Source organism: Heloderma suspectum, chromosome 3 (assembly GCF_057233095.1).
Source record: "Heloderma suspectum isolate Gila_16-S chromosome 3, 16-S_ref, whole genome shotgun sequence".
Lineage (NCBI taxonomy): Eukaryota > Metazoa > Chordata > Lepidosauria > Squamata > Helodermatidae > Heloderma > Heloderma suspectum.
In genome coordinates, this window is record NC_139460.1 from 174817395 (window position 1) to 174842736 (window position 25342).

Here is a 25342-nt window from a genome sequence, read left to right on the forward strand (position 1 = left end):
CAAAGAAGTGGGATGTTCTTCAATGGCCAAGGCAGTCACCTGATCTCAACCCAATAGAGCATGCTTTTCATTTACTAAAGACAAGACTGAAGGCAGAAAGACCCACAAACAAGCAGCAGCTAAAGGCAGCTGCAGTAAAAGCCTGGCAAAGCATCTCGAGGGAGGAAACTCAGCATTTGGTCATGTCCATGGGTTCCAGACTTCAGGCAGTCATTGACTGCAAAGGATTTTCAACCAGGTATTAAAGGCGATCTGTAAGTTTGAAATGATGTTGGTTTGTTCCATTACTTATGCGCCACCAACAATGGGGGTGTGTGTATGCCACTGGCTGTACTTCCTGAATGGGTAGTGCCCCACTTTTGCTAACCCCCTTGAATTACAGCTGAAAGTCCTGACTTTGCTCCTATCTGGGTGTGTTGAAGTCCTTTCAACTTCAATGTGGTGGTGTACAGAGGACAACTGCCAAAACAGTTATACTTGTTCCAATATTTCTGGCCCTGACTGTAGATTTAGCCAGCTCAATGTGTGTTAGACCTAAACGAAGTCTTTCATTCCCACTTCATAATCCAGGTTTTACCATGTCAGAATATTACTACAGTACAATTAATGATTTATAGCCCAGAATGGTTTTATTGAAACTAAAATGAGATTAGACTCACCCACTTTAACAAAGGAACAAAAATCCCAAAGAAGAACCATGCTACCAATAGAATCAGGTATTTATGAACCCCAGCTAATTGGTATTTGTATTAACCTGGGGGATTCCAGTCTCTAGCAAGAAATCTAGCACTTCCTGGAGGAGTCAGCCATCACTGTATGAACGCCTTCAAAGCACCTCCTGAAATATTTAAATTAAAAAATCAAACCGATTTTCATCTAAAAGGTGAAAACGGGCACATCGTACTTCATTCCAATCAATATTTTTTGGTCTCATTTCTGGATGTTGATGGTTTCAGCACCCTGGTTAGCTCCTAGGTTCAGCTTTCCCCTCTGAAAATAAGTTCCGCTTGTAGACTTAAACAAGCAAGTTGTACAGGTGCTCCTTTTTAGCTGATTTCTTCTTATGAAAAACCACACATTACATGCACATACATATAAAGGAAAAAAGAAAAGCAGCTGGGGGGGGGGTCTTTGCGAGAAGAGGAATGACAGGAACCAGGCTTTGCCTACTGCCTACTTCCCAATCGCAAAGCCCCACACCAGTTTTTCCCTGATGTGTCAGGCACTCTGCAGGGGGGAAAGCAGCTGGGGAAGAGATCATTTGGAGTGAAATACTCTCCAGTAGGGAAAAGTTTTGGAAACCACCATAGTCTACTCCCTGAAAGCTGCATGTAATCTGTACTTTGCCTCTGTAAAAGTGGAGGGATGGTCTGTTTATCTGATGTAGTGCACATCCAATCCCAGATTTCACTTTCTGAGCTCCCCAAATTATCGGGTGGATTTAAGCCCAGACAATCTGGTGGGTCCCCTCATAGTAGCTTGCCAGCCAAGAATGTGTAACTTTCTGAAAATTGGGGAGGGGGGCAAATTTAAGGATCTGTATGTATGGTTAGACCAGGGATTGATTACTATGGATCTCCTTAACCAAATGTGTCCTTGTCTTCCAGATTAGTTTACTCTGTCAGTCTGAAGAAATGCATGCCAGTCCAAATAGGAGATAAATTGTTCTGCCAGCCTGAAGGGAACTGGGTTTTGAGCCCGCATACCTGGCTTGATCAGCTGGCTCCTAACAGAGTTAGCAACTGGGACTTTCAGCTTTTTCTTTACAGGCCCTTCCTGCTCAGCCCTGCCCCTGACTGCCTTCACAGGGCACTGGTGAGCCTTCTAGCGACAAATACTTAAAGAAATCTTTTGCTCTTCAGAACGTTACAGAATAAGCATCATTTAGCCTTACAAGGGATTCTATGCCTTATGCACAGGACACTATTTGGACATGTTGGCGTTTTAAATTAGTCTATAAATACTTGACTTTTGCCTACCTTTTTGGCGAGTGTGATAATTGCTGCAGAAAAGGCCAAAACATTTATGGTCAATCAAAGGATGAGAGAAGGATATGGGACCCTTTCAGCCGAGTAAAATGTAAAGCATTATGCAGCAAGGCAGAAGCTATTAGCCAGATCAATATTTCTCCTAGTACCTTAATAAATCATTATATCAAACAGCAGTTGCAGGATGAAGAAAACCTTACTCCACCAAGGAAGATACTTCGCCATCAGCAAATAAAACAGCATTTAAATTACAAAGACCTAATTGGTGTACAAAGGGAAATTCCAAGCCCAAAATACATGCTAGACATGTTAGCATTTGTAATCATTGGCGAAGGAAGAAAAAAAATGGGAACACAAAGATCAGCAGCCCTGAATGGCACATTCTCAATTAACAAGCTGGTAAATATGCAAGAAGTTGTGTCAATGAAGCTGACAGATGACATCCTGTTTGGTACAGATATCATAGATGGCAGACCCTAGGAGTGCTTTGGAAAGGCAACGGCACTTCGTGGCAACTGAAATTCCATACTGAATGCTAGTCACACCACCTGCCCTTTGTTCCTACTCCATCACAGATGCTTTCAAAACACAGGGAAAGCGCCCTTTTCATTCACATGAATGTGCTGAAGTGCAGGGCAGTGAACAAAACGTTTTAATGGGTAACAGAAAAACAGTGTTTTGCTCTGATTCTTTACTGAATTGAATCTGTATACGTTAGTGTCTTTTCCAAGAGCAGTTCTTCAAATAACATCAGGTTACATTTCCATGCATGGCCCTGACCTTTGAATTAGTGAGAGATTTTCTTGTAAATAGGACCTAAAGTGTTTGGGCAACTGTGGTCTGTGTCCTGCTACACAAGGGAAAATAGAAACAGACCCAGAGCTCTTTCATTCACCACCACTGGCCGGCCTTTGTTTCAAAGGGTTCAGGTCAGGAATGGGAAGTTTATAAATGCAGCTAATTGGTTAGGCGGCAAATAATTTGAGGTCTTGGAGACTGGTGGGTAAAGAGCCCTTATAGGCCTATGTTCTCATACGCCACAGATGAGATTGTAAGCCTCTTCCTGGGCTGTACTACTTCAGTGTTCAGGTGGCCACTCATGTAACTGAATGATTATCCATACCCAAAAGTACACAAACCCCTATAGCATGTCAGAGGGAAGGCTAAGCTAGAACTCTTTTCTCCAATACACCAGTTTAATATGTCCAAGGATTTTTATTTTTTTTTTTTGTATGGAGGAGCATTTAGCCCTGTAAGCCCCCACCTGCACTCTGAATTGGTACAGCTCACAGATTTGCCACTTTCTCTGCTGTCTGGGATAATTAGCTCTATTCCTGAGTGAGAAGAAGAAGAGGCATAAGTGAGGGGGGGCGGTGTCAATTCAGATGTGGAAGGTCCTCTCTTGAGACAAAACAGGGGCATTCTGACCTGAGGGAAAGGGAAGATTACTGCTTTCAGGGAAGAGCTGTTAAACCTTTGGGTGAGATGCATGATGAGATGGGAGTAGAAGGGTGTATAGAGAGTGAGAATTTTGTCCCATAAATAAGATGTCTTTAATTGTGGGGGGCTCTTAATTTAATTGTGGCTATGTATGCTCTGAGTTTTAGGTTTTCCAAACTTATAGAACACTATTTTTTGCAGAGTTATTGGACAACTGCAGGGGAAAGAAGGTATGGTTGCTCACAATAAACCACCTTGTGTTTTCAGAAAAAGACAGGATAAAAAAGATCAAAATGAATACCTGCATCTGCCCTCTACAGAAAAAAACTAAATTATGACAGAACCTGGTTTCAGTGAGAGCTCCAAACCGGACAGATAGACTCATCTTCTCTAAGTTAAGGCTCTGACTCGCCACATCATTAGAGACAATGCCAGGGGCAGTGTAATAAATGGAACCTGGGAATATCTTTGAATCCTCTTATGCCAATCAACCTCAACAATTAACACTTTTAATAGCAATTTTTTTTGTTGCTATGGTATTATTAAGTTGAAATCTGAGAACACAGAATTCTGCCCAAATTCTAAATCAACCTGTAAGTGAATGATTTTTACACTAATTTATGTTATGTTATTGCAGGTAAAGCATAACAAATCGTTGTTAATAAGCTTTCATAGTGGAATAATAATATAAGTGTGAATGCTGAAGCAATTTCAAAGACAGGCAGAGATTAAAAGGGCACCATAAAATGTGTTCAGGCTAAATGTGTGTTATAAGTTTGTGGTGGTGTTTTTTTAAAAGCAACTCTTTCAAGAATTCTAATGCAATGAACATAGCATGTTCCACACACAGGGCTAAACAAACAGCAATGACCTCATTAAAATCAAGGAATTTTCACCTGCTTTATAGACAAAGTGACTTGGGGTCTAAAGGGATTGCTTGCTTAAACTCAATGTACAAAAGCCAGAGGTAAAAATTGGAATCTTCTGCCAAGTTTCAGCAAGTGTCACTCACTGAGGCTTTCAAAGTACTTATGGAGAATCAGACTGTAACCTGCAAATTGGATCGATGTCTCTCTCGGCTGATAAGGCCCAAGAATGTGTGGTCTGTTCATGGAAAGATTTTCAGAGAGCAAAGTGACAGTTCGTCCTAAGTGAATAGTTGCCAGGGTCTTGCTCAAGAAACTCATAGAAAATCAATCCTTTTGCTGGGGCTCTGGCCTCCTGACAAGGAGATCTGTGATTGACCATAATTAATAATAATTTCTACAGCTTTTCCCAATGTACAATTAAAACCCTTAACTTTTATTTCTTTGAAATAATGCTATGTAGTAGGTTAGGAAGAGAGATAGCAATTTGCCCAAAGCCACCTGTGAGTTCCTAGTTGACCAAGACTTTCAACCTCATCTCCCCTGTCAGAAACTGGTATCCATGACAATGGCATGACAATGGTCCCCTAAAAGGTCCACCACTTCCCACCTTAATACAGGCCTCCCCCAAGCTGCCATGTGCTATGAGACCCAGATCACCAACCACAGGCCTGGTGTACATTCCATTTTTCCAGCCACAAGTGTGGGTAGGAAGAATTTCCAATATGCTTCCCTATCCTTTAAACTGTGGCCAACAATTCCCCCTAAAACGCACATCAGATTATTGAAATCTATAATTTCCTGACTGCTACGGTCTCAGCCTTCAGAGATATGAAGATGTAATCCTCACACACACTGAATCTCAATTTAACACATGCACACTGAATCTAATTCAAAGGATCTCTACCACATCACAATAGTAGATAGCATCAGGGGACTCAGGCCTTTAATTCATTATCAACAGGTTCATTACAGATGCAAATCCTCGAAGACTCTCAGGCTACAAAGGAATGCCTCCAGGGGATTCAAACAGAAACACGAAACACCGATGTCGCCTACAGTTTGAAGTGAGGCTAGCTGGCTAGACAAACTTAGGGAGGGATGTCCCGCCCTTCCAGTGATGCTTCCCTACATCACCTCTCATGCTTCCCTACATCACCTCTCACGCATCACTAACCAGGTCAACTGTCTGAGTTCTGCCCCTGACGTTTCCCTCTTAGCCCTGCGCTGCAGTCTAGCATCTCTTAGGTCACAGCTCCCACTCTCCTCCTCCTCCCGGCTTCTCACAGAGGGGGGCAAGGGGGGGGATTCAGGCCCAGCCATCTGGTAGTTAGTCACCTGAGAAGCACGCCTACCCATAACTGAACTGACTTGGAAAAATGCATCCCCCAGTTCTGGCTGTTCCACTTCTGAATCTGAGCTGCTAACTATCTCCCTGCGCTCAGAATCAATCCTGACAGCCTCTAGCCTTGCTATTTCTCTCTCCCTTCCCCATCCTTCTTCTTTCTCTCCCTTCCTAGCTCCCAGCCTTACTTTCTCTCCCACTTTCTCTCCTTTACCTCGCTGTTTCTCTCTACTCCCAGCCTCTAGGCTCGCTATTTCTCTCCCACCACCACCTCTTTACCTCACTGTTTCTCCCCCTCCTAGCCTCTACCTTGCTCTTTTCTCCAACTCTACCCCTTTGCCTTGCTATTTTCCCATCCCCTCCAAACCTCTGGCCTCACTATTTATCCCACCCTTCACATCTTTTGATTAGCCATGTCCCCAGAGTGTCAGCCATTATGGGACTAACCACATCCTCCATGGGAGCCATTTTGAGGTGGTGCCCACAGCAGTTTCTCGAATTCCCAAATGTGCCTACAGATCGAAAAAGTTTGGGGACCCCTGGCTTAATAGATTGTGTGTCCACAGCAGCAGATTCCTCATAGGAAAATATGAAAGTCCAGAACAGACACGGAAACAAATGCTATACAAGGATCTTTAAAGTCTGAATCAGATGAGCATGAACCCTGTTTCATGGTTGCTAACGCCTTGCTGAATGGTAGCTTGAGCAGGATAGAGATGCTGTTGTCTGTAGCTTCTAGTTACAGTGCTGGCTAAGTAACCACTTCCAGCCCTCTGTGGGTAAAGTGCAGGGTCAACCCAAGACATTTTGCTGCCCCATACAAAGAACAAGATGATACTCCCACATTCCACATTCAGAAATTGGGCTGGCAGTTAAATCTTACTACAACACTGGTGATGGGACAGTATCCTTCAGCACACCTGAGGGCAGCAGGCAAGTTTAGGGTGTGCAGGACAGGGCACAGTCCTCCAACAGAGGGAAATCACTGGGGGGGGTGCTGCTCCTACTCCTGCTCCCCCACATCTCCCAGCATCTGCCACCTCACTCTGCTGAAGGATAAGGTCAGCCCCAGAAGAGAATGCATCACTCAAGGATCCAAGTTTCATAGCACATCGTAGATTTCGCAAGATGAACAGAGGCAACGGATATGATTTCTGACATAGGAACTCAAGTCCAAAGCCTTGGTCAACCAGCCACTTGCAGTGGCATTAGACAAGTTGTAATCTCTAATTTTTTCTGAGCAGCTGAACCAGCAAGACAAAAGAAGTCAACATGTGCCTCCCCACCCCTGTTATGAGAGTCCCTGCACTGAAAGCAGATCACTAACTGTTGTTTCAGTCATTCTACTATTGAAATATAGGAGCCCCCCCTCCCCCAACACACTCTTGGTTTTTGTTTGATGCATTCTTTGATACCATTGCTCAGAAGGTGCTATAGAACTGAGCACTGAGGCCATTATTGGTGAGGAGAGTGGCGATGGATAACTATTCGTCACCCAGCCCCACATACAGGGAGTTCTCAGTATGGAAGGTTCAAGGTTATATTTTATGTACATGGTCTTATAGAGAAGTGTGAGGCTGAGTTAGTAAGATGCAATGAAATATTATACTTTTCTTGTGACTTTCACTAGTTTCACCAAATCCTGCTCTTACTCTGTCTATAGAGGGTAGCATATGGCCTGTGGAATCTACATGAGATTTTCAATAATTGAGCTTTTGTTTTTGTTCTTTAACCAGTTTTCCTGGATTTCATGCTTCTAGTCCACATAAATACAGAGGTATAGGGAATGGTGATCTGGGTGGTATTTTTTCCCTCTTCTTTCTGAGCCCACATTCTTACCTGGGAATGCCCCTATTATTTCAATTCATCCTTAAACTTTTGTAGTGCACTCTGGAAACCGTTTTGATGCATGAGAAGCAGATGCGTACACAACTGAAAAGGATACAAAGAATGCCTCCTCAATATATATTCTCTTTGAAATTTCTTTAGCACACATCTTAGGGTGCATTTTCAAACATATGATGCATCAAAAGAAGTAAACATTTCTTTCTAGCCATGGCACTTGCAGGCTTTTAGTTCAATAAGACCCAAAATAAGCTTGTGAGAGCACTGACTGGCCCTTCCTACATCAGTACACTTTTTCCCCTTGAAGCAAAGGAAAGAATTTCTAAAATAAACAAATGTCTTAGCTTTGCATGAATTGTTGACCCTGTCCTCTCAAGCCTGCCTTTGTACATATTCTAGACAGTCCTATGTTACTTTGCCCTGACATTTTGTTTTGGACTTCTTTTTTCATGTAAAACAGCTGTGGGAGTTTGCAATCTTGAGCCAAGGGGAAGGATGGCCTAATTCTTCCTCCTCAGGTTGTTTATGTGATCAATCCACTCTTCTCTCCACTGAAGTGATTTTATTGGTCCTGTAATTTTTCCCCAGGTGAAGCAGTTGGTGGAAGAAGTTGAGCAGACAAACGGCAGGAAGGGAAGGGGTTAAGCAGCCCCTTCCCCTGAACCCCTGTTGCTCTTCTGCTCCAAGGCTATTTTGGAGGATTTGGGGAAGAGGAGAGGTCTGTCAATGGCTATAATAAAACTGATAACTGGAATCTCCAGGTTCTACGGCAATACACCTCTAAATGCAAGCTGCTAGAAGGCAAAGAGCACAGGAAGGTGGCCTTCACGCTGCTTTGTGGCCTCCCCAGAAGCAACTGGTTGGCCACTGTTGCAAGCAGGTTACTGGACTAGATGGACCTTTAGCCTGTTCCAGCAGAGCTCTTATGTTCTTTTAAACGAACCTGGAGACATTATTGCACATGTGTAACATTTGTCCTTTAGACAGAAAAAAACCAAAGTTTCATTCTTTTCGATGCTGCCCTAGCTGTGGTCCCCATTGTGGCAACAATTATACATGAAGATCAGTCCAATCCACTGTGGGTTAATGTTCGAGTCCTCTTGGAATCTACACGCCTGCAGTTGCAAAAGATAATTATCTGGGGATCCCTGGGGCATTTTTTTTCCAGTTTACATGTACAATCAATTCATGCCTCAGGGACAAGAAAATGTTACGCCATCCACAGCACAGATACTACTGAGTCATTCCATTACTTCTGCATCTAAACATCACATCTGTGTATTCTCTTTAAAAGAGGCACAAAAGGGAATGGAACACTTTCTCCATGGCAGGATTTTAAAAAAAGCACTGAAGAACAAAACAACTTGGACAGTATTGGTTGCTACATCACTTGCTTGAACAGCTCACTGCCTGGGTCAAGGAACGTTCACTTGCTGCTCAGAAATAAACCACACTGGCTTGCATGCTAATGGCCACAAGTGACAAGGACTCATCGCATGTCACAGCTTTGCCTACTGCATGCTGTTCGTTTTTCTTATCTGCGTGACCTCTCCATTGAGATGATGGATGAAGTACCTCTGAATTAACATCTCTGCTGCTGGGCATTTGCCATCAAGGTGGCACTCACAGAAATCCCTGTCCTGAAATTTAAGAGAATAACCACATGCTGGCACACGCCCAGAAGGGATGCAGAGCTGCACTGTGAAGGTTATTTGCAGGGCGGTGTGCTTGCCAAGTCAAGTCAAATCACATTTTATTTCTACCAGCCATAGGTCACGAGGGGCACTGGGAACAGAATTCAGCCTCCTAAAAATCTCAGCTTTCTTTAAAAAAAACAAAACAAACATACATCAAGTTTCTAGCCCTTATGGTGGCAAATATACACTTGCAAATATGTGGGTGATGCCTGCTGAATCTCAAACAAGCAAAAATCAAAAACTTGCAAAAATTATATACAATAAGAAAAAACATCACAAAAATGTATTTAATTCATATAATGTGTAAAGACATAGTATTTAGCTTTTAATAGTAGATAATATTTTTGGACTTTTTGCCATGCAGTACAGATATAGCTGTATTTTTTGGCCAACATGCAAAAAAGGAGGACATGATGAAGAAAGCCTTAAGCTTTTACCTCTGTGCCCTTCAGAAGCACCCATCCATCCTATTACAGCTATTAAAACTTGGTTAACTTTTTCATAACTGGTGCAAATAAAAAGTAATAGCAGTTGCTCTAGGGAAACAAAAGAGAGAGAAACAAGAAGTCATTTCTTCTAATGTGTCAATGCCCTGAATGACCTATTCCACCCTAGCATCTGCTGGGTTCTGATTAACAACTCCAGATGTGCACTGGCTGTTATTCAACCATGATATGAGAGCTGGAGATACTTTTTTCTGCATTTTGTGTTTTATATGTTCCCAATTAAATTTTTTCGTTGTTATTTCCACCACTAAAAGAAGTATGAGAACTTGAGGACCTTAGGATCTGTTTCCCAACTACAAGGATGGAAGCTTAAGCAGATGGAATGTTAATTTCAACTGGTTAATTCAGAATAATTAGCTATACATACAAGACTTCAATGGAAAGATCAGGAGTTCACCAGTTAAACCTAAAATCAAATACACAAAACCTCAATTACCTATTATAAAGGTAAAAAGGTGTCCCCAACCAGTCGTGTCTGACTCTAGGGTGCGGTGCTCATCCCCGTTTCTAAGCCGAAGAGCCAGCGCTGTCCGAAGATGCTTCCGTGGTCATGTGGCCGGCATGATACAAGGTAACAAATACTTTTCACTGTTCATTTTAATGTCTCAGGATTCTACTCCAGAGTCACTCCTGGATCTCCAAACCCATTCAAATATAATGAAGGCGAACACATATATCATATTGGTCTACGGATGGACAGGTCTATCTCTTTTTGGTCCATATCAGTATTGCACTAAAATTTGCATTTAAATTGTATGCATTTCCCCATAAAATACACATTTTGCATGCATTTTCCCCATAAAATAGTCATGTATGTATGTTTTTTAGAGAGTAATTGCATCACAAAATTCAGATTCAATTACATGCATTCCAATACACGTATTAGTCTGGGAAGTGCACATTACATAAGTTTGCTTAAAAATGAAATTCTCCAACATCCCTAGGTAGAGTCAGCAGAAACATTTGCAAACTGTAAAATACTAGTCTATTTACAGGTGCTCTCTCCAAATTAAATGGGGATTAATGGCTGTAATTTCGACATTACATAAGTAAGTTTCTTCAAATACCAGAGAAGCTTCCCCATAATAAAAAGAGAAATCTAGCCATCCCTACTTGTGGCATTTTTACTTAGACCGGTCCTGTGCATGCAATTTGCAGAAAGAGGTTGCTTCTGGACAGAACACAGGAGGCACTGCAAGGACAACTGCATGGGGCCACTCAGAAGAAGCAGCAGGATGAACAAAAGGAGGAGCACCCTGCATTGATGGCACCGACACTCAGGAGGAGGAGATTCAGAGGGCATTCTGCACCACTGGAACTAAGAAACTGCTTTGAGGCTCTTGCAGAAGAGAGCAGCTCTGAGCCTTCAGGGGAAGATCTACAGCAGACTGCTGGACAGGAAGCAAGATGATGGAGCCCTACAGAACAGGACAGATGGAACCACTCCCTGTAATAAGAGGAAGAGAAGCGTGGCTGTGGTTGGTAACTCTCCACTGTGAGGAACAGAAGCAGATGTGTGCCAGCCAGATCCAATGCTGCAAGAAGTATATTTTCTCCAACAAGCACGGACTGGGGATGTGACAGAACAACTGCTAACACTCATTAAGTCCACCAATAGTCATCCCCTCCTGCTTATCCATGTGGGAATGAACAATACTGCCAACCATACCTAGTCCACATCATGTTGGACTATGAAGCTCTAGGAAGGAAGCTTAAAAACTTTGGGTCTCAAGTGGTGTTCTCATCCATCCTACCAGTCCATGGAAGAGGACTAGAAAGGGAAAGAAGGATTCTGCAGGTGAACAGCTGGCTATGAAGATGGTACTTCCAGGAGAGAATTGTTTTCTGGGACCATGGTTTACACTGCTGGCAGGAGATGGATTGCGCTTCACAAAGACTGGAAAGAATGTTTTTGCCCAAATAATGGTGAGCTTGATCAGGAGGGCTTTAAACTGAATCCTGTGGGGAATGGAGACAAAGGCCCAGATGTAAGGACTATAGATAAGGGCTGATGCATTGTAGCAGGAAATGAGAGAGAAGCTGTAGTGACGGCCTGTTGAACCTCTTGATAAAAATGTGGGGAGGTCATTAGAGCATAAAGTTCATGGCTTTCAATGGCTTTAAATGAATGGCCAGAGTACGGGAAATAAACAAGATGAGTTTCAACTCTTGATTCAGGAAGGTAAATAAGACTGAATATGTATAAGTGAGACTTGGTGGGATGACTCCCATGAGTAGAATATAGCAATTGAATGATATAACTTGTTCAAAAGGAACAGAAGCCATAGAAAGGGGGAAGGAGATACGTTAGAAATGTACACACTTGCACAGAAATTCAAGAGAAAGCTTTTTCTCCCTTTGTCTTTTTTCAGATGAAAGGCCAGTGGTACAGACCTATACCATGACCTATACAGGTCATGGTGCCAGACCTGTATAGGGGATCTGGTAGTCCAGCCTTCTCCAACTTGGTGCTCTCCAGATGTGTTGGACTACAACTGTCATCATCCTCAGACCACATGGCTGCTGGTTGAGAATGGTAGGATTTATAATCCAACATTACTGGAGGGTGCCCACTTGGGGAAAGCTGTGCCAGTCTGTGGCTGATGAAGCACATGTTAAACCCAAGACTCCATCTTGGAGGGCACAAGCTGCTGCCTTCTAAAGGTTGCTGCTATGATTTATACTTTTCAATGGGACTCAATACCCAGAAGCATCTCTGCCTTAAGCATAGCTCCTCCCAAAAGGAAACCATCAATACCTTCTCATAGACTGGAGAAGCACCTCTCTAAGCATCATCTACCCCTTTGGGAACCAAAGCTTTCTCAATCTGCTTTGTAACACCCTGACTCTATCTGCGTAGGATGATCACATGATGCAACTGTAAAGGGCTTTTTTTTCTCTGTATGCAGTGGTACCTATATCAAGACTCTTTTGTGCAAAGCTGTGTTGCATTTTATCTTGGCCCGCAAATGTGAAGCTGTTTTTTGTTCCACAAGGGCTCAACATTGTGCTGATCCATTGTCAGGAAACCAGTCGTCTCCAGAATGCAGACAATAAACTGATCCAGAGCTTAGCTATCTGGGATCCTGCTTCCCAGATAACACCTTCTTTGTTCCTATGGGATGTTTCCTGACAGCAAGTGTGCAGTGGTTGGACCCCAAGGTCTAGAACTGGCATCTCCATTTAAGAAGAACTGAGGAGTAGACCTGGGACATAAAGGGTTTCCTCAACATCTCTGTAATAGACCCAAAACCTGTAGGTGCCTATTCTTACAAGTACCTAAATACTCAGAGAGAGAGAGAGAGAGAGAGAGAGAGAGAGAGATCCATGTGGTTAGGTGGACCATTTCTTTGTTCTGCCATACAAAGTAATACCTACAGACATATACAACTTTATCTTGACGGTTCTTTTGATTGTTTAATCTTAACTATTCTTCCAGCATAATTCCAGAAAAGCTTCCTGAACTAGCCAAGATTGTCACTTTTGTCCCAATGTGAAAATGTATTTTCCATTGATAGGATGAATTAATAGTCACCACAGAAGGAAGGAGAAGATTTTACTAACTGCATCAAGAGAAGCAGTCCCAAAGGTTATCAATGGCTCACGTGTAGCATCTTGTCTCATAAAAACCATTTTCAACATTGAGAGGGACATGAGACTCCCCCCCCCCACCATACACACACGTTTTCTGAATAGGCAAACTAGGAAACTTCCAATCAAGGTGTGGTGTAATTTGGTCTTTAAACAACTAAGATTGTGCCGCTTCCTGATGCAAATACTTCTGACACCCAGAACAGTCATTCAGTTGCCTGGTCCTGTCACACCAGCTCTGCTTGTCCAAGTCATGCTTGAATCCCCTGTGCCCATATCAAACTGTTGGGTTGGGACTGGGGCAATTGTTCTTGCTCTTAATGGCTGCTTTGTACCAAGTCAGACAATTGGTCCATCCACCACAGGAAGGTCTCCTCTGTGTGGTGGCAGTTTTTCAAGGTCTTTGGGAGAGATCTTTGTGAGGGTCCCTGAGAGGCAGTTATAGATGGTCTCTAACTGTGGCAGGAGCTACACCATGACCTTAACATACCAACAGACTACAGTCCCCATTACAAAACTCCTTGCCCAGGGTAATCTTCCAGACATCATGGCTCCTCTTAAATACACAGGGCTACACTGATTTGAACACAGAAATGGGATGCAAGATGGATGATAGCAAAAGATATGCTTCAGAATGAAATATCCAACAATGGGTAAGTTATGGGACACTTGAAGAGTTGATTTAAGAATGTTTGCAAATGTGACCTGAGAGGTTTTGACATAGATATCAATGAGTAGTGAACTTCACAATAAGTATTTGCTTCTACATCTCTGGAGCAAGTATGAACACAGGATTGTAAGTTCTACTCACGATTTATCCACAAAAAATTATAGAGGTGACTTTCTTATGGCAGGCGTTGAAGTCCAGGTTCAGCCTCTTTGTTCTTCTGAGGAAATGAAGGTTAAACTAATAAAACTTTCCAGAAGTGACAGTGCAGATCCATCATTCTATGAAGATGGACAATTGCAAACACATTTCTCATTGCAATGAAACCAGTTATTATAGAGGAAAAACTACTTCACTGAAAAAGATATTGTTCATATTTCTCATTTTCCTCATATTCTATATACTATTCTTACTTTTTGCCTTCTCTTCCTACCCTCATCCCAATTTTTCTCTAATTCTGTCTATTTTGAACTCAAAACCATGGCTGTGTATAATGAATGTGATGGGAATCAGTCTTTCTGGGGTCTATAGAATGATAATTCACAAGCTGATTTCCTCCACCCACCCCTCTGCCACTAAACAGATGTCAAAGGAAGAACTGGGTGTACCATTTCCAGATGGTTTCTGAAAAGACATCTTGTTGCTGGCTTAATATGTTCCAATTAAAATCAGGTACAGAATGAACCACTTAAAAAACCCTAACAGATTTTATACTGCTCCAGAGATGTTCATACAAAGGATCTTACTTATGTGCTGAAGAGAGCTATTCATGCAAGTGGTCAAATTCAGAACCTAATTACCATTAGTTTGCAAAGTATTTTACAATCAAATTGTGTTTGTCCTGTCCTCACAACAATCCTAACTGGTGAAGATTGTTACTGTCATTGTACAAAGGGGAAATTGAATCAGTGGCTTATCAGAAGGTGACACTACGATATTGATCTAGGACAGAATTGATTTGAGTTAAGGTTTCTCAAATCTAAGTAATAAAATCATGTATTATCTCTTCCTTCACTCACTGAGTGAACTTCTGCTGATCTTCCTCTCTCCTTCCCTCCCCTCCTGCCCTCCGCCTCCATCTACCTTAGATGGCCATTCTAAGGATGAAGAAGGATAACCACCATATCTGTCACTCTGAGCCCCTTGGAGAAAGGATAGGAGACACATATGATATAGTGTTCATTTGTTTCTTTCCATACCTGTCTTGACGATAATGAAACCAAAGTGAAGCTGTACATAAGACCTGAATCTGAAGAACAACACTAACAAGACTGGTGTAGTGGCAAGAGTGTTGGACTAGGAGCCGGGAGATCCGGGTTCTAGTCCCCACTTGGCCATGGAAGCTCACTGGGTGACTTTGGGCCAGTCACAGACTCTCAGCTCAACCCACCTCACAGGGTTGTTGCTGTGAGGATAAAATGGAGAGGAGGAGGATAATGTAAGCCACCTTGGGTTCCTTGAAAGAGGAAAAAAGGTAGGGTATAAATGCAATAAATAAATAAATAAATAAATAATGTTTGTAAAAACTAGCATTTTATGCTTTACAGTGCTAACATCCAATTTTTTAAAAAGCCTATAGTGGACTAATGAGAAATCAGTCCTGCTCTAATTCTTTGGAGGGGAAATTCATATACTAGCTGATAAAGCAACTGTTGGCATAAAGGTATACAACTGTCCTAGCAGGAGGTATTCGGAAATGACACTTTTTTCCCAGTAAATGATACAAATATCCAGAAAAATGAGATGGTGTTTTGCTTCATGCAGTACATCTGGATTTATAATCTGTTGGCTAGCCTTTTCAGTGTTTTTTTTATTGTTGTTATTGGGAATGGGGGAGGAAATCCATACAGCTAACTATCATAATTAAATCCTCTCAGACAGCTCAACTAATATTTCACACAATAACAGCAGTGTAAAAACCCTGGTAATTCCCAGACCTGGTCATGTAATTGGATTAAAAGTCTTGTTTATTATTATTATTTTTGAAAGCAGCTGCTACTGGAAGTTTGGTGCCTTCTGTGACTGCTGCTGCCCTTTTCCTCCCTGCCAATAAAAACAGCCAAGAAGTAGATTAACATGACTTTCTCCTAGTTAGCACACCCACATTACAATTTTGCATAGCTATGTCATCAAAACAACTGCACCGCTTTAATTCTCCACACTAATTCAGCTGGGCAGAGGGAGGAGGGAATTAGCAAGAGTCATATTTCGCAAAAAAAATCGCCAAGTCCACCAGGAAGGCCTGCATCTGGGAGCTGCATGAAAGCATTACCACGTTCTTGTACAGCCCCTATTCCCTTCAACGGGGTTTGTGTGGGACAACTTCCTGCTAAACTGTGTGCATATGTACTTGTCAAAATCTCTTAAGTGGACTGTAAAGGAAAGCCTCCAGGTTATCCTGCTGCTAATGCCAAATGTGGAGGAACAACCTGTGGATTATTCCACCTATGTCCCCAAATGTAGAAAAACCCTGAAGGTTTTCTGCCATTGTTCCCTTTTTAACACTTAGGGTGTAATCCTATGGGGATAGCTGGCCGCCTCCAAACTCAGAGGCAACCCACTATCCAGTGCAGGGTGAGCAGCATGCAGAGGGGACCTTCTCCTCCACACTCTGGCTGCCCTACTTTGTGGCTAGATGGCCAATTTCAGCTGTCTAGCCAGGGTACCTGGGAGCGGGAGGGGGGGCAGATGGTGCATAGGAAGCATTGTAATGGGGCTTCTGCCATCCCCTCCCCACCCCCAGAAATGCTCCCTCCCCCCCACCTGTTCCACACTGCTCTTCCAAGCATGGAGCCGGGGACAAACCGCACCACCTACAAGGCAGTGGGGGAGGGGGAGGGGAGTCAGTTTTCTGGGAACCAAGCTTGGAGCACTAGCTCGATTCCCAGAAAACAAAAAATCCTACGTCCATCTAGATGCGGTCTAGCAGCCATAGGATTGAGCACTTAGAGACTTGGGTCTATGGAACTCTCTGCCTCAAGGCTATCACAGGTATTAAAACCTTTAACCATAAAACCACTGCCATGAAAATAAACCCTGTATATTTTGCATAGCTCAGTATCCTGGTAACTAAGGCATACGCATGGGACTGACAACGCCATTAAAGATGAGGCAAGCAAAACTAAGAGGTTTATTAAGATATTTATATACATAAGGGAATAGAGTGGTATTTTTTTCAAATAACAGGATGGGAATGCTTAATTTACTTAAATTAAATATCACTAGTTACATCCCTAATAAGATCCCTGCTAATAAGCTTGCAGTAGCTTGCTCTCAGATCAAATCCCCCTAAACTCCAGTCCAGCCAATCCCTCATGACCACGAAGAGATTCTTATAATGGTCTTCTTCTCCCTCCAGCTCTTTCTGTTGCCTCTAGCTTCTGGGATGATGTTAATTTCAAGGACTCTCTGAAGTCCCCTTGGGTAAGACCTCTGACTGAATCCCTCTGGTGCCGGGCTCTGCTGCCTGCCTGAAGTTTCACTGTTCTCCACAGCCACCAGCTCCATGTTCCAAGTCTCCCTTGACAGCTGTTCTCTCAGACTGGCTTTTCCTAGCTCTCAGCACTGCTCCCTTTAGCCAACAGCCATTAACCCCCAACTGCCTGTCACCAACTGACTCTGTCTCTGACTTTAAAAAAAAATCTCCTTGCCAATTGTGTTCCTTATGGAATTCCTAACTGCCAATATGGCATACTCAGTTACTTTATAACATCACAGAAGTCACACAAAGTACATAAACATAACAAAACAGGTGAAAACAGTGCTTCTTCACACGAACTTTAAAAAAAAAGTCTTATGGCTCTTTTCCTTGGAGCATTCACCAACCCCAGTCCTCTAAAGGCATTTAGCAACAAGCATTTGTAATGTCAGCATATTTGAGAAGCTGTAACCCTAGAAACTGTGCCTTCAGCTGCTGTTCTTCACTTTGTGGTTTTCTTTCCCAGAGCTACACATTGGCTGTGGTGCATCTTCCCACCCGCTCCCAAAAATATCCATCTGACTTGTGTGGGAAATATATTGAAATGTAGCTTTGCACTGTTTCACATACTTTAATGTTTTGTCATGAGCTTCTGAGAGAAGTCAAAAGGTCCTGAAGATGTACAAACTGTCAGCCAACAGAATTCGTCCAGATATTACATTACTAGCTGGATATCATAAATAATCTGGAAATGAGTGCATTTCCAGGACCAAGTAGTGCGCTAGCTGTGCTGCAGTTATGAAGGTGGAGTCTTGACAACCAGTCTAAGTAGTACATACAAGGTACATAAAAGGGTCCATCTAGACAAATGTTTCCCAATCTTGGGTCCCCAGATGTTGATGGATTACAGCTCCCACCAGCCCCAGCCAGCATGGCCAATGGTCAGGGGCAATTGGAGTTCTAGCCCAACAGCATCGGGGTATGCATGGTTGGAAACCACTGGTCTAGATCAACTTCCTCTTTCCCACAGTGTCAAGCACCCAAGGAGGTAATGAAAATCACAGCCCCTCCCCTGTTGCTTGTCCTCCAGCAACTGGAGGTTCCATTTAGAAGTCATGGCTAATAGATACACAAATAAATGTAGACACTGATACACAAATAAATGTAGAACAGTGTCTCCAAGTCCCATCCCAGAGGGACGCCCCAGACGAATACCATGGTCAATGGTATCAAATGCAGAAGTCCAGCAAAACCAATAGGGACATACTCTCCCTGTCCAGTTCCTGGCATAGATCATCCGCCAGAGACCAAAACAGTCTGCATAACCAGGTCTGAAGCCAGATTGAAATGGAAGTAGATAATCCACCTCATGCAGAAACCCCTGGAGCTGAGACTCCACCACATGCTCTAACATCTTGCCCAAGAATGGAATATTGGAGGCTGATCAGAAATTATCCAGTACAGTGTGGTTCAGGGAGGTCTCACCACTGCCTGCTTTAGACAAGATGGAATTATCCCTTGTTGAAAAGAAGCAGTGTCACCGCTACCTTTACCCCCTCAGCCAGTCCCCCTCTGGCCGCTCTTATAAACCAGAAAGGGTAGAGGTCCAACACACATGGGGTATGCCTCCCTTCTTCAAGGATCCTGTCTACATCCTCAGGGTGTACAGATTGAAAAGTATCCCTTATAACTGTACAAGCAGGGGTCAAAGTTGTATCTACCAGACCTGTATCAACAATGGCATCCCGAGTCAGCATCAGTTTGATTGTACTGACAAAGTCTTGCACAGATTTGTTACAACAGGCTATCCAGTGGTTTTCATTTTCTTCTCATGGGCTGGAATTCATTAGTCTTTTGACCACCCAAGACACAAGGCAGGAAAAGAATGGGCTATAATCTCCACAATTGTGCTGCACTCATCAGTCACTGCGAGCACCTTGTACCCTCAACAAAATAGTGACAAGCCCCATTCCCCCCTTGCGTCTAGAGCTGGAGAGGGAGCGAGTGATCATTGCACTGTACTTTAGAAGTGGTTGGAGGTTCAAATAAGTGCAATACAACTGCAGGAATAACCACTATCCTCTCCTCAGCCCCACATCCAAGAGGAGGGCTAGGGCTTCTCTATGCAGTGTTGCACTTGCCCAACCCCAAGTAGGGTTGGGCAAGAAGCAGGCTGTTCACCCTGTGTCAGGAATGGCTGACCACCACACCATATGATGAAGGGCATAACTACAGCCTCTCACTGAAGTGGACTGACTCCACCCTCTCAAGGTGATGGCCCTGGGCACTGGGCCCATAGGGGCACGAAAGCGTATCAAAGGATTCGAGCTCCAACCGAGCCTGACTTGAGCAACAAGGTCTACTTGAACTCTGGCATTTCTTGCATTTTTGGTCAGGTGCTTTCATCCTGACTCCTGGTTTGCTGTCTGGCCCTACTTTCTGGTTTGCACTCCAAGTCTGATTGCTCTTCAGTCCTAACTTCCAGTTTCCAGTTCCAGACTTGTGCTAGAGCAAGCCCAGCCCTGACGCCCTGAAAATAAGCCAGGCTCCTTCCAGCAACCTCCTCAAACATCAAAGCTCATCAAATGAGTGGGGTTCGATGTTCAGCCAGGCTGCTCAAGGCGGGATGATTCCCCCCATCCCCAGCCTATTCTTTCTATTCCCTCATCCTTTATTTTTGCCCACTGCACCTTCAGGCCAATTCCTTCCACCCCTGTCCCGCTCAGGAGCAAAAGCTTACTTTGGGGTAGCAGTGTCGTTAGGAGAGACCCACCTGGGCATGAACCCTGGATCTTTTGAGCTGTCCTAATTGCCTTTTTTTTTTTTTACATTTTCCCATTGACTTGCATTGAAAAACAAAAACGTAACATTTTTGTTACATAAAAAAACCGACATAACATTTTTAGTTTATATGATAAATACATGGAATTTGGAGGTTTGGTAGCCCCCATGGAGCTGATTAAATATGCCAAATTTCAGGCAGTTAGGTCCAGTGGCTTTTGTGCTAGTCACAGGTAGAATTTGCTTTTTCCAAGAAAATATGTCAAAATAAAGAGCTATAACTTTTTTGTGCTTCCACATAAATTCATGGAATTAGGGGACCTAGCAGGCCCTATGGAACTGACAGAACCTACCAAATTTCAGACAGTTAGGTCCAGTGGCTTTTGCGCTAGCCATGCATAAAGCTTCCTTTTCTCAAAATCTAAAACAAAAAATAACAACTGTCAAGTCACCCAGGGGATTAGGGATCCTAATCAGAAGGTGTTTAAGGTGACCATTAGGAGGTCACCATCCCTAATCCCTGGTGCAGGTTTTTATGAGGTGCAAAAAACCTCTCTCCCCCTACTTTTCTTTTCTGCTTTTACATGCTCACTGTTGGGAGCTTGCCTGCAATGAATTTTGAAGAGGGAGAAGAACGGAAGAAAGAGCTATGTGTGAATTACTGGTATTTCATGCAGCACCTGATTTTACTGCCCCAAAGTGGAACCATTTGCTTCTGCAGAAGTTCAGTAGCTTCAGTACAGCAAAGGATCCAATCAGCCTCCACAAACTTCTTTCTCCCCCTCCACTTTAATTTCTCCTAAATAGCTGTAGGACTCAAATTATTCCAAAAGGAGGGTTAGGACTATGTGGCATCATGATCAAGGAACTGCTAAGGCTTTTAAACAGGTTCTACAATTTTAAAAAAGCTAGAAAAAGCCCTCAGCCACCTCACCTCATAAAGTTCATTTAAGTATGTGCAATCCTTGCAAACCCTGCGCAGCCTCCTAAATTCCTCTGAAGTACTACCTCTCTCAAAGGAGCCACTTGGCCTAGGGAATTCTCTCTACCCCCCACCCCCGCACACATTTCCAGTCACCAGTCTTCTTTTCTTCTTCCCTCCCCTCCCCTCCCCTATCCTGTTCTTTCTTTCTTTCTCTCTTTTATTCCACCCAGAGCATATCTTGGGAATTCTTAAAGAGAATTCTCTTCAGCAGGCAAGAGAAGTTCTGAACTGTATTTGACTTTATACAAACAGACAAGAGGGTTGGTTTTTCTCCTTCTCACTCAAGTCTTTGAGAAAAGTGGATTCAGAGAAACAAATCTGTGGCTGTTCTGTTTGTCATTTGCCATTATCCAGCAATAGGAAGGGCTGTAGCTCAGTGGTAGAGGTAGGGATGGCAGAGAATTCTGCCACGGATCTCGGTGAGGCTGAATGCCAGTGCATTCGGCCCCCCGAACTCCGTGGCGGAACGGCCTGCCACCCCCCGCCCCCTGCGGATCCCCCCCGGGACTTACCTGGGGCGGATGTTCCGGGCGGTGGCTGGTCTTCCGACCGGCTGCCACCGCCGCCATTTGCAGTCTTGTAAGAAAAAAAACTACAACGACGTGATAGGCTACGTAAAGATTTACGTAGCCTATCATGGCTGGGTTTTAAAAAAAAATTAAAAAACGCGTACGCAAATGGCGGCAGCTACGGCCGCCGCCATTTGCGTTCCTTATTTTTGGCCATCTTAGTCTACGTAAATATTTACGTAGACTATGACGGCGAAAATAAAGGGGATCGCAAATAGCGTAGCGGGCGCTATTTGCGTCCCTTTTTGATTCGCCATTTTAGCCTACGTAAAGATTTACGTAGGCTAAAACGGTGAATCAAAAAGGGACGCAAATAGCGTCCGCTACGCTATTTGCGTTCCCCTTTATTTTCACCATCATAGTCTACGTAAATATTTACGTAGACTAAGACGGCCAAAAATAAGGAACGCAAATGGCGGTGGCCGTAGCCGCCGCCATTTGCGTACGCGTTTTTTTGTGTATTTTTCCCCCCAGAGCCCTCCGCGGCCGGAAATCCGGCTGCGGACGGCTCTGGCCTGGCTGGGCTTGGCCGGCTGCTCCGCGGAGCTGCCGCGGAGCACAGCCAGCCATGGAGGATTCTGGGGGGGAGGAACGGATTGCCTCCTCCCCCATCGAGGATTCCGAGGGGAGGGACGGAACGCCCCCCCCCCCCATCAATATAATCCGCGGAAAGGTAAGTGACTTTCGTACATCCCTAGGTAGAGCACATGCTTGGCAGGCAGAAGGTCCCAGGTTCAATCCCCAGCATCTCCAGGCAGGGCTTGGAAAGAATCCTGCCTGAAACCCTGGAGAGCTGCTGCTGCCAGTCAGTGTCAACAGTACTGCTCTAGATGGACCCAGGGTCTGACTCAGTATAAGGCAGCTTCCTATGTTCCTATGAACAGAAAGCTTTAATTTAAAAAAAAAATAGGAGGTTTTGGTTTGTTTTTTAAGTGGAGGGGAGAGAAATATTGCTAATTTATGCAATCCTATGTATGCCTACTGAGAAGTCCCATTATGTTTAATGAGGCTTACCCTCAGGAAAGTGTGCATAGGATTCCAGCACAAGTTACTTTTGCAGGGAGGTTTGCACCTCGATGTTCTGCATGTTTACTCAGAAATAAGTCCTGAGTTGTGAGCATGGTACTGCAAGTTTAATACAGTGCCTCCCAATTCCATATAATGAATTGACTACCCTTTCAGCTCAGTCCTAAGCACGTTTTGTCATTTGTGGGTTGGGGGGGGGGGTTGCATGAACTCTAGCTTCAGTGGTGAGGGAAAGGCACTTAGTGCATGCTCAGAGTTTCTCCATAACTGAGCCCTAGTTTTGAAAACAGACTCGTTGCCTGAATCCTGGTGAAGTCTTGGCATAAATTAAGTTATGGGGAGGAAGATACAATGGGAGCTTGTGCATAGAGAGGAGTTGCACAAAACAAGACATCTGTTTTGATGAAGAGTTGCTGGAGGATGGTAGGATGAGGAGGGATGGTTGCATGGAGGGGAATAGAACTGGTAGGGGGAGAATGTAAGTGCTCAGTGGTGAAAGAAAAACATTCTGCACATGCTCAGAGGCACTCTCTATTTAAGAACATAAGAAGAGCTGTGCTGCATCAGACCAAGGTCCATCTAGTCCAGCATTCTGTTCACACAGTGGCCAACCAGATGCCCATAGGAAACCCACAAGTGAGACATGAGTGCAATAGCACCTTCCCACCCATGTTCCCCTGCTGCTAACATTGGTGAAATGTAAATACATTCTAGTAATTCTCAATTAGAATGCATGAATATCCTTCAGAAACTTTAGAAGTTTTTTGCCTGGGGGGCACCTCTAATGACCTGTGCATTCTTATACAAATTTACCCAAAAACTATTGGGGAGGGGTGAATGGAAGGGAAAGCAAATCACCCCTTCCCCAAATTGGAGAACTCCTCTTCCACATGAACTGCTGCATCTATCCTTCTGAAAGTTTGCTGGTTTCTTACTTAGGGACAACTCTAGGCTGTCTGTAATTTTCAGAACAATGGTCCACAAGGAACATAGGGAGAGAAGTATGTCCTCTTTTGGAGACCTCAAAATGTCAAGGCCACCCTTGCACAAAAAACTTTGTGTCTAGCATTCTGAAATTTGGCAGACATGATCTCCTCTGATGGGGCAATGAATCCTGAATTTTTTATCCAATTCTTCCAAGGAATTAAAATGTTATTGGCAGTTCCCTTTAAAAGAAAATCAAAATATAAACCCTGCACCTATTTTTCTGACATTGGGCAGGTGTAATCCCCTTCTAGGAAGCTTCTATGCCTGAAATTATCATCCAGCTCTGACCAAGAGAAAAGAAGTTACAGTTTTTTTCTAATTTCCCATGGCAGTCAACAGAAAGCATAAAGACTCATTTTTCCCAAACATTGACTCATGTTTGGTGCTGAGCTGAAGTGGTCCGACTACAAATTGGCCAGAGCAGAAGCAGGATGTTTTCCAAAATGCTCAGTTGGGGTCTGAGTTGAAGTGGGGTGGGGGGGTCAGTGCACACTTCTTATGTATGTATGTATATATGTATGTATGTAATCTATACATACATGCAAGCACACTGCGTGCACACACCACACACACACACATTAGACGTGTGCTTAGACTTGTGTGTGTGTGTGTGTGTGTAGACAGACAGACAGACAGACAGACAGACAATTGCAAATTTGTGTTATGGGCCTGTGCCCTGGTTCTCTTAAGAACCTAGCAATGCCCCTGCTTTTGGGGCTAGGTAGGAATAGGCTGCCTGCCCTGATTCCGTTTGCACGCACACACTCTGGGTGGGAAGGCCAGGTGGACCTCTTCCATCCAGGGATCCACTGCTTGCCTGGTAAGCTCCCAGGGGGGGCACAACCGGAATCAGGGTGGGAGACCTGCTCATGGCAGACAGAGTTTTGTTGCAACACCCCTAAGCATAACTACAGGGATGATCCCTGGTTGCCTGCAAGTAATTTAAAAACAAACTAGTATATCAAGGGAAAACCCTCTCTACTGCTATAGTAGTATTCTACTTACAAAGATTTTTGTTATGCAGTTCTACCTACCACCTAGGAACACTACCACATCTTTTTGCTGCATGTTGCGCATGCCTACTAGAACAGCTTCCAGACAACCATGTTGAGATAGTGGCTGGCATGGTGAAGCAACCATAAAGTGACACCTTTTTAAAATTTATTTTGACCTTTCCACTTTATTGGCCAAAGACCATTGTGGATTACAATGCATATTTTCAGCTGAATGTGTCATATTCAAACCAAGATAATGTCCAGTTCTGCCTCTCTGGGTTTTCAAAATGGTGACTGAAATATACGATGCACTAGCATAGTGCTGGATTTTTTGATCTATTTATTTTTGACCATTCTTTGTGGGGAGAGGCAAAAAGAAACTGCACCCAAAAATTGTGGGAAGGGGTGAGAATTTCAGAGAAAGTTCTCAGGGTGCAGGGCTTCAGGGCTTACCTTACTTTAATGAAGTGGTTGTATGTGGGGGGGGGCTCTTTCTTTTACCATTTTCCCCCTGTTCTGTCCTTGCAACCTCTCCAGCTGCTTCAGCTTCTTGGAAAGGCCCCTGAGGACTTAACAGGACTTCCTTCCTGTCCAGCTGCCTGCTGAGTGCCTGAAAACTGAGAGAGGTAATTTTTG

General features: G+C 43.6%; 1 protein-coding gene across 1 annotated transcript in view; it reads right to left on the reverse strand.

Annotated features, from left to right (window-relative positions):
• Positions 1-7478: 7478 nt before the first annotated feature.
• LOC146350427 (uncharacterized) overlaps positions 7479-25342 on the reverse strand; it is a 168168-nt gene continuing 150304 nt past the window's right edge. The window contains exons 5-6 of the mRNA XM_084845548.1: positions 14090-14165; positions 7479-7571 (exon numbers count right to left, since the gene is read on the reverse strand). Of these exons, the coding sequence (XP_084701674.1) occupies positions 14149-14165 (17 nt within the window). The 3' untranslated portion in view covers positions 7479-7571; positions 14090-14148. The remainder of the gene's footprint in view (positions 7572-14089; positions 14166-25342) is intronic.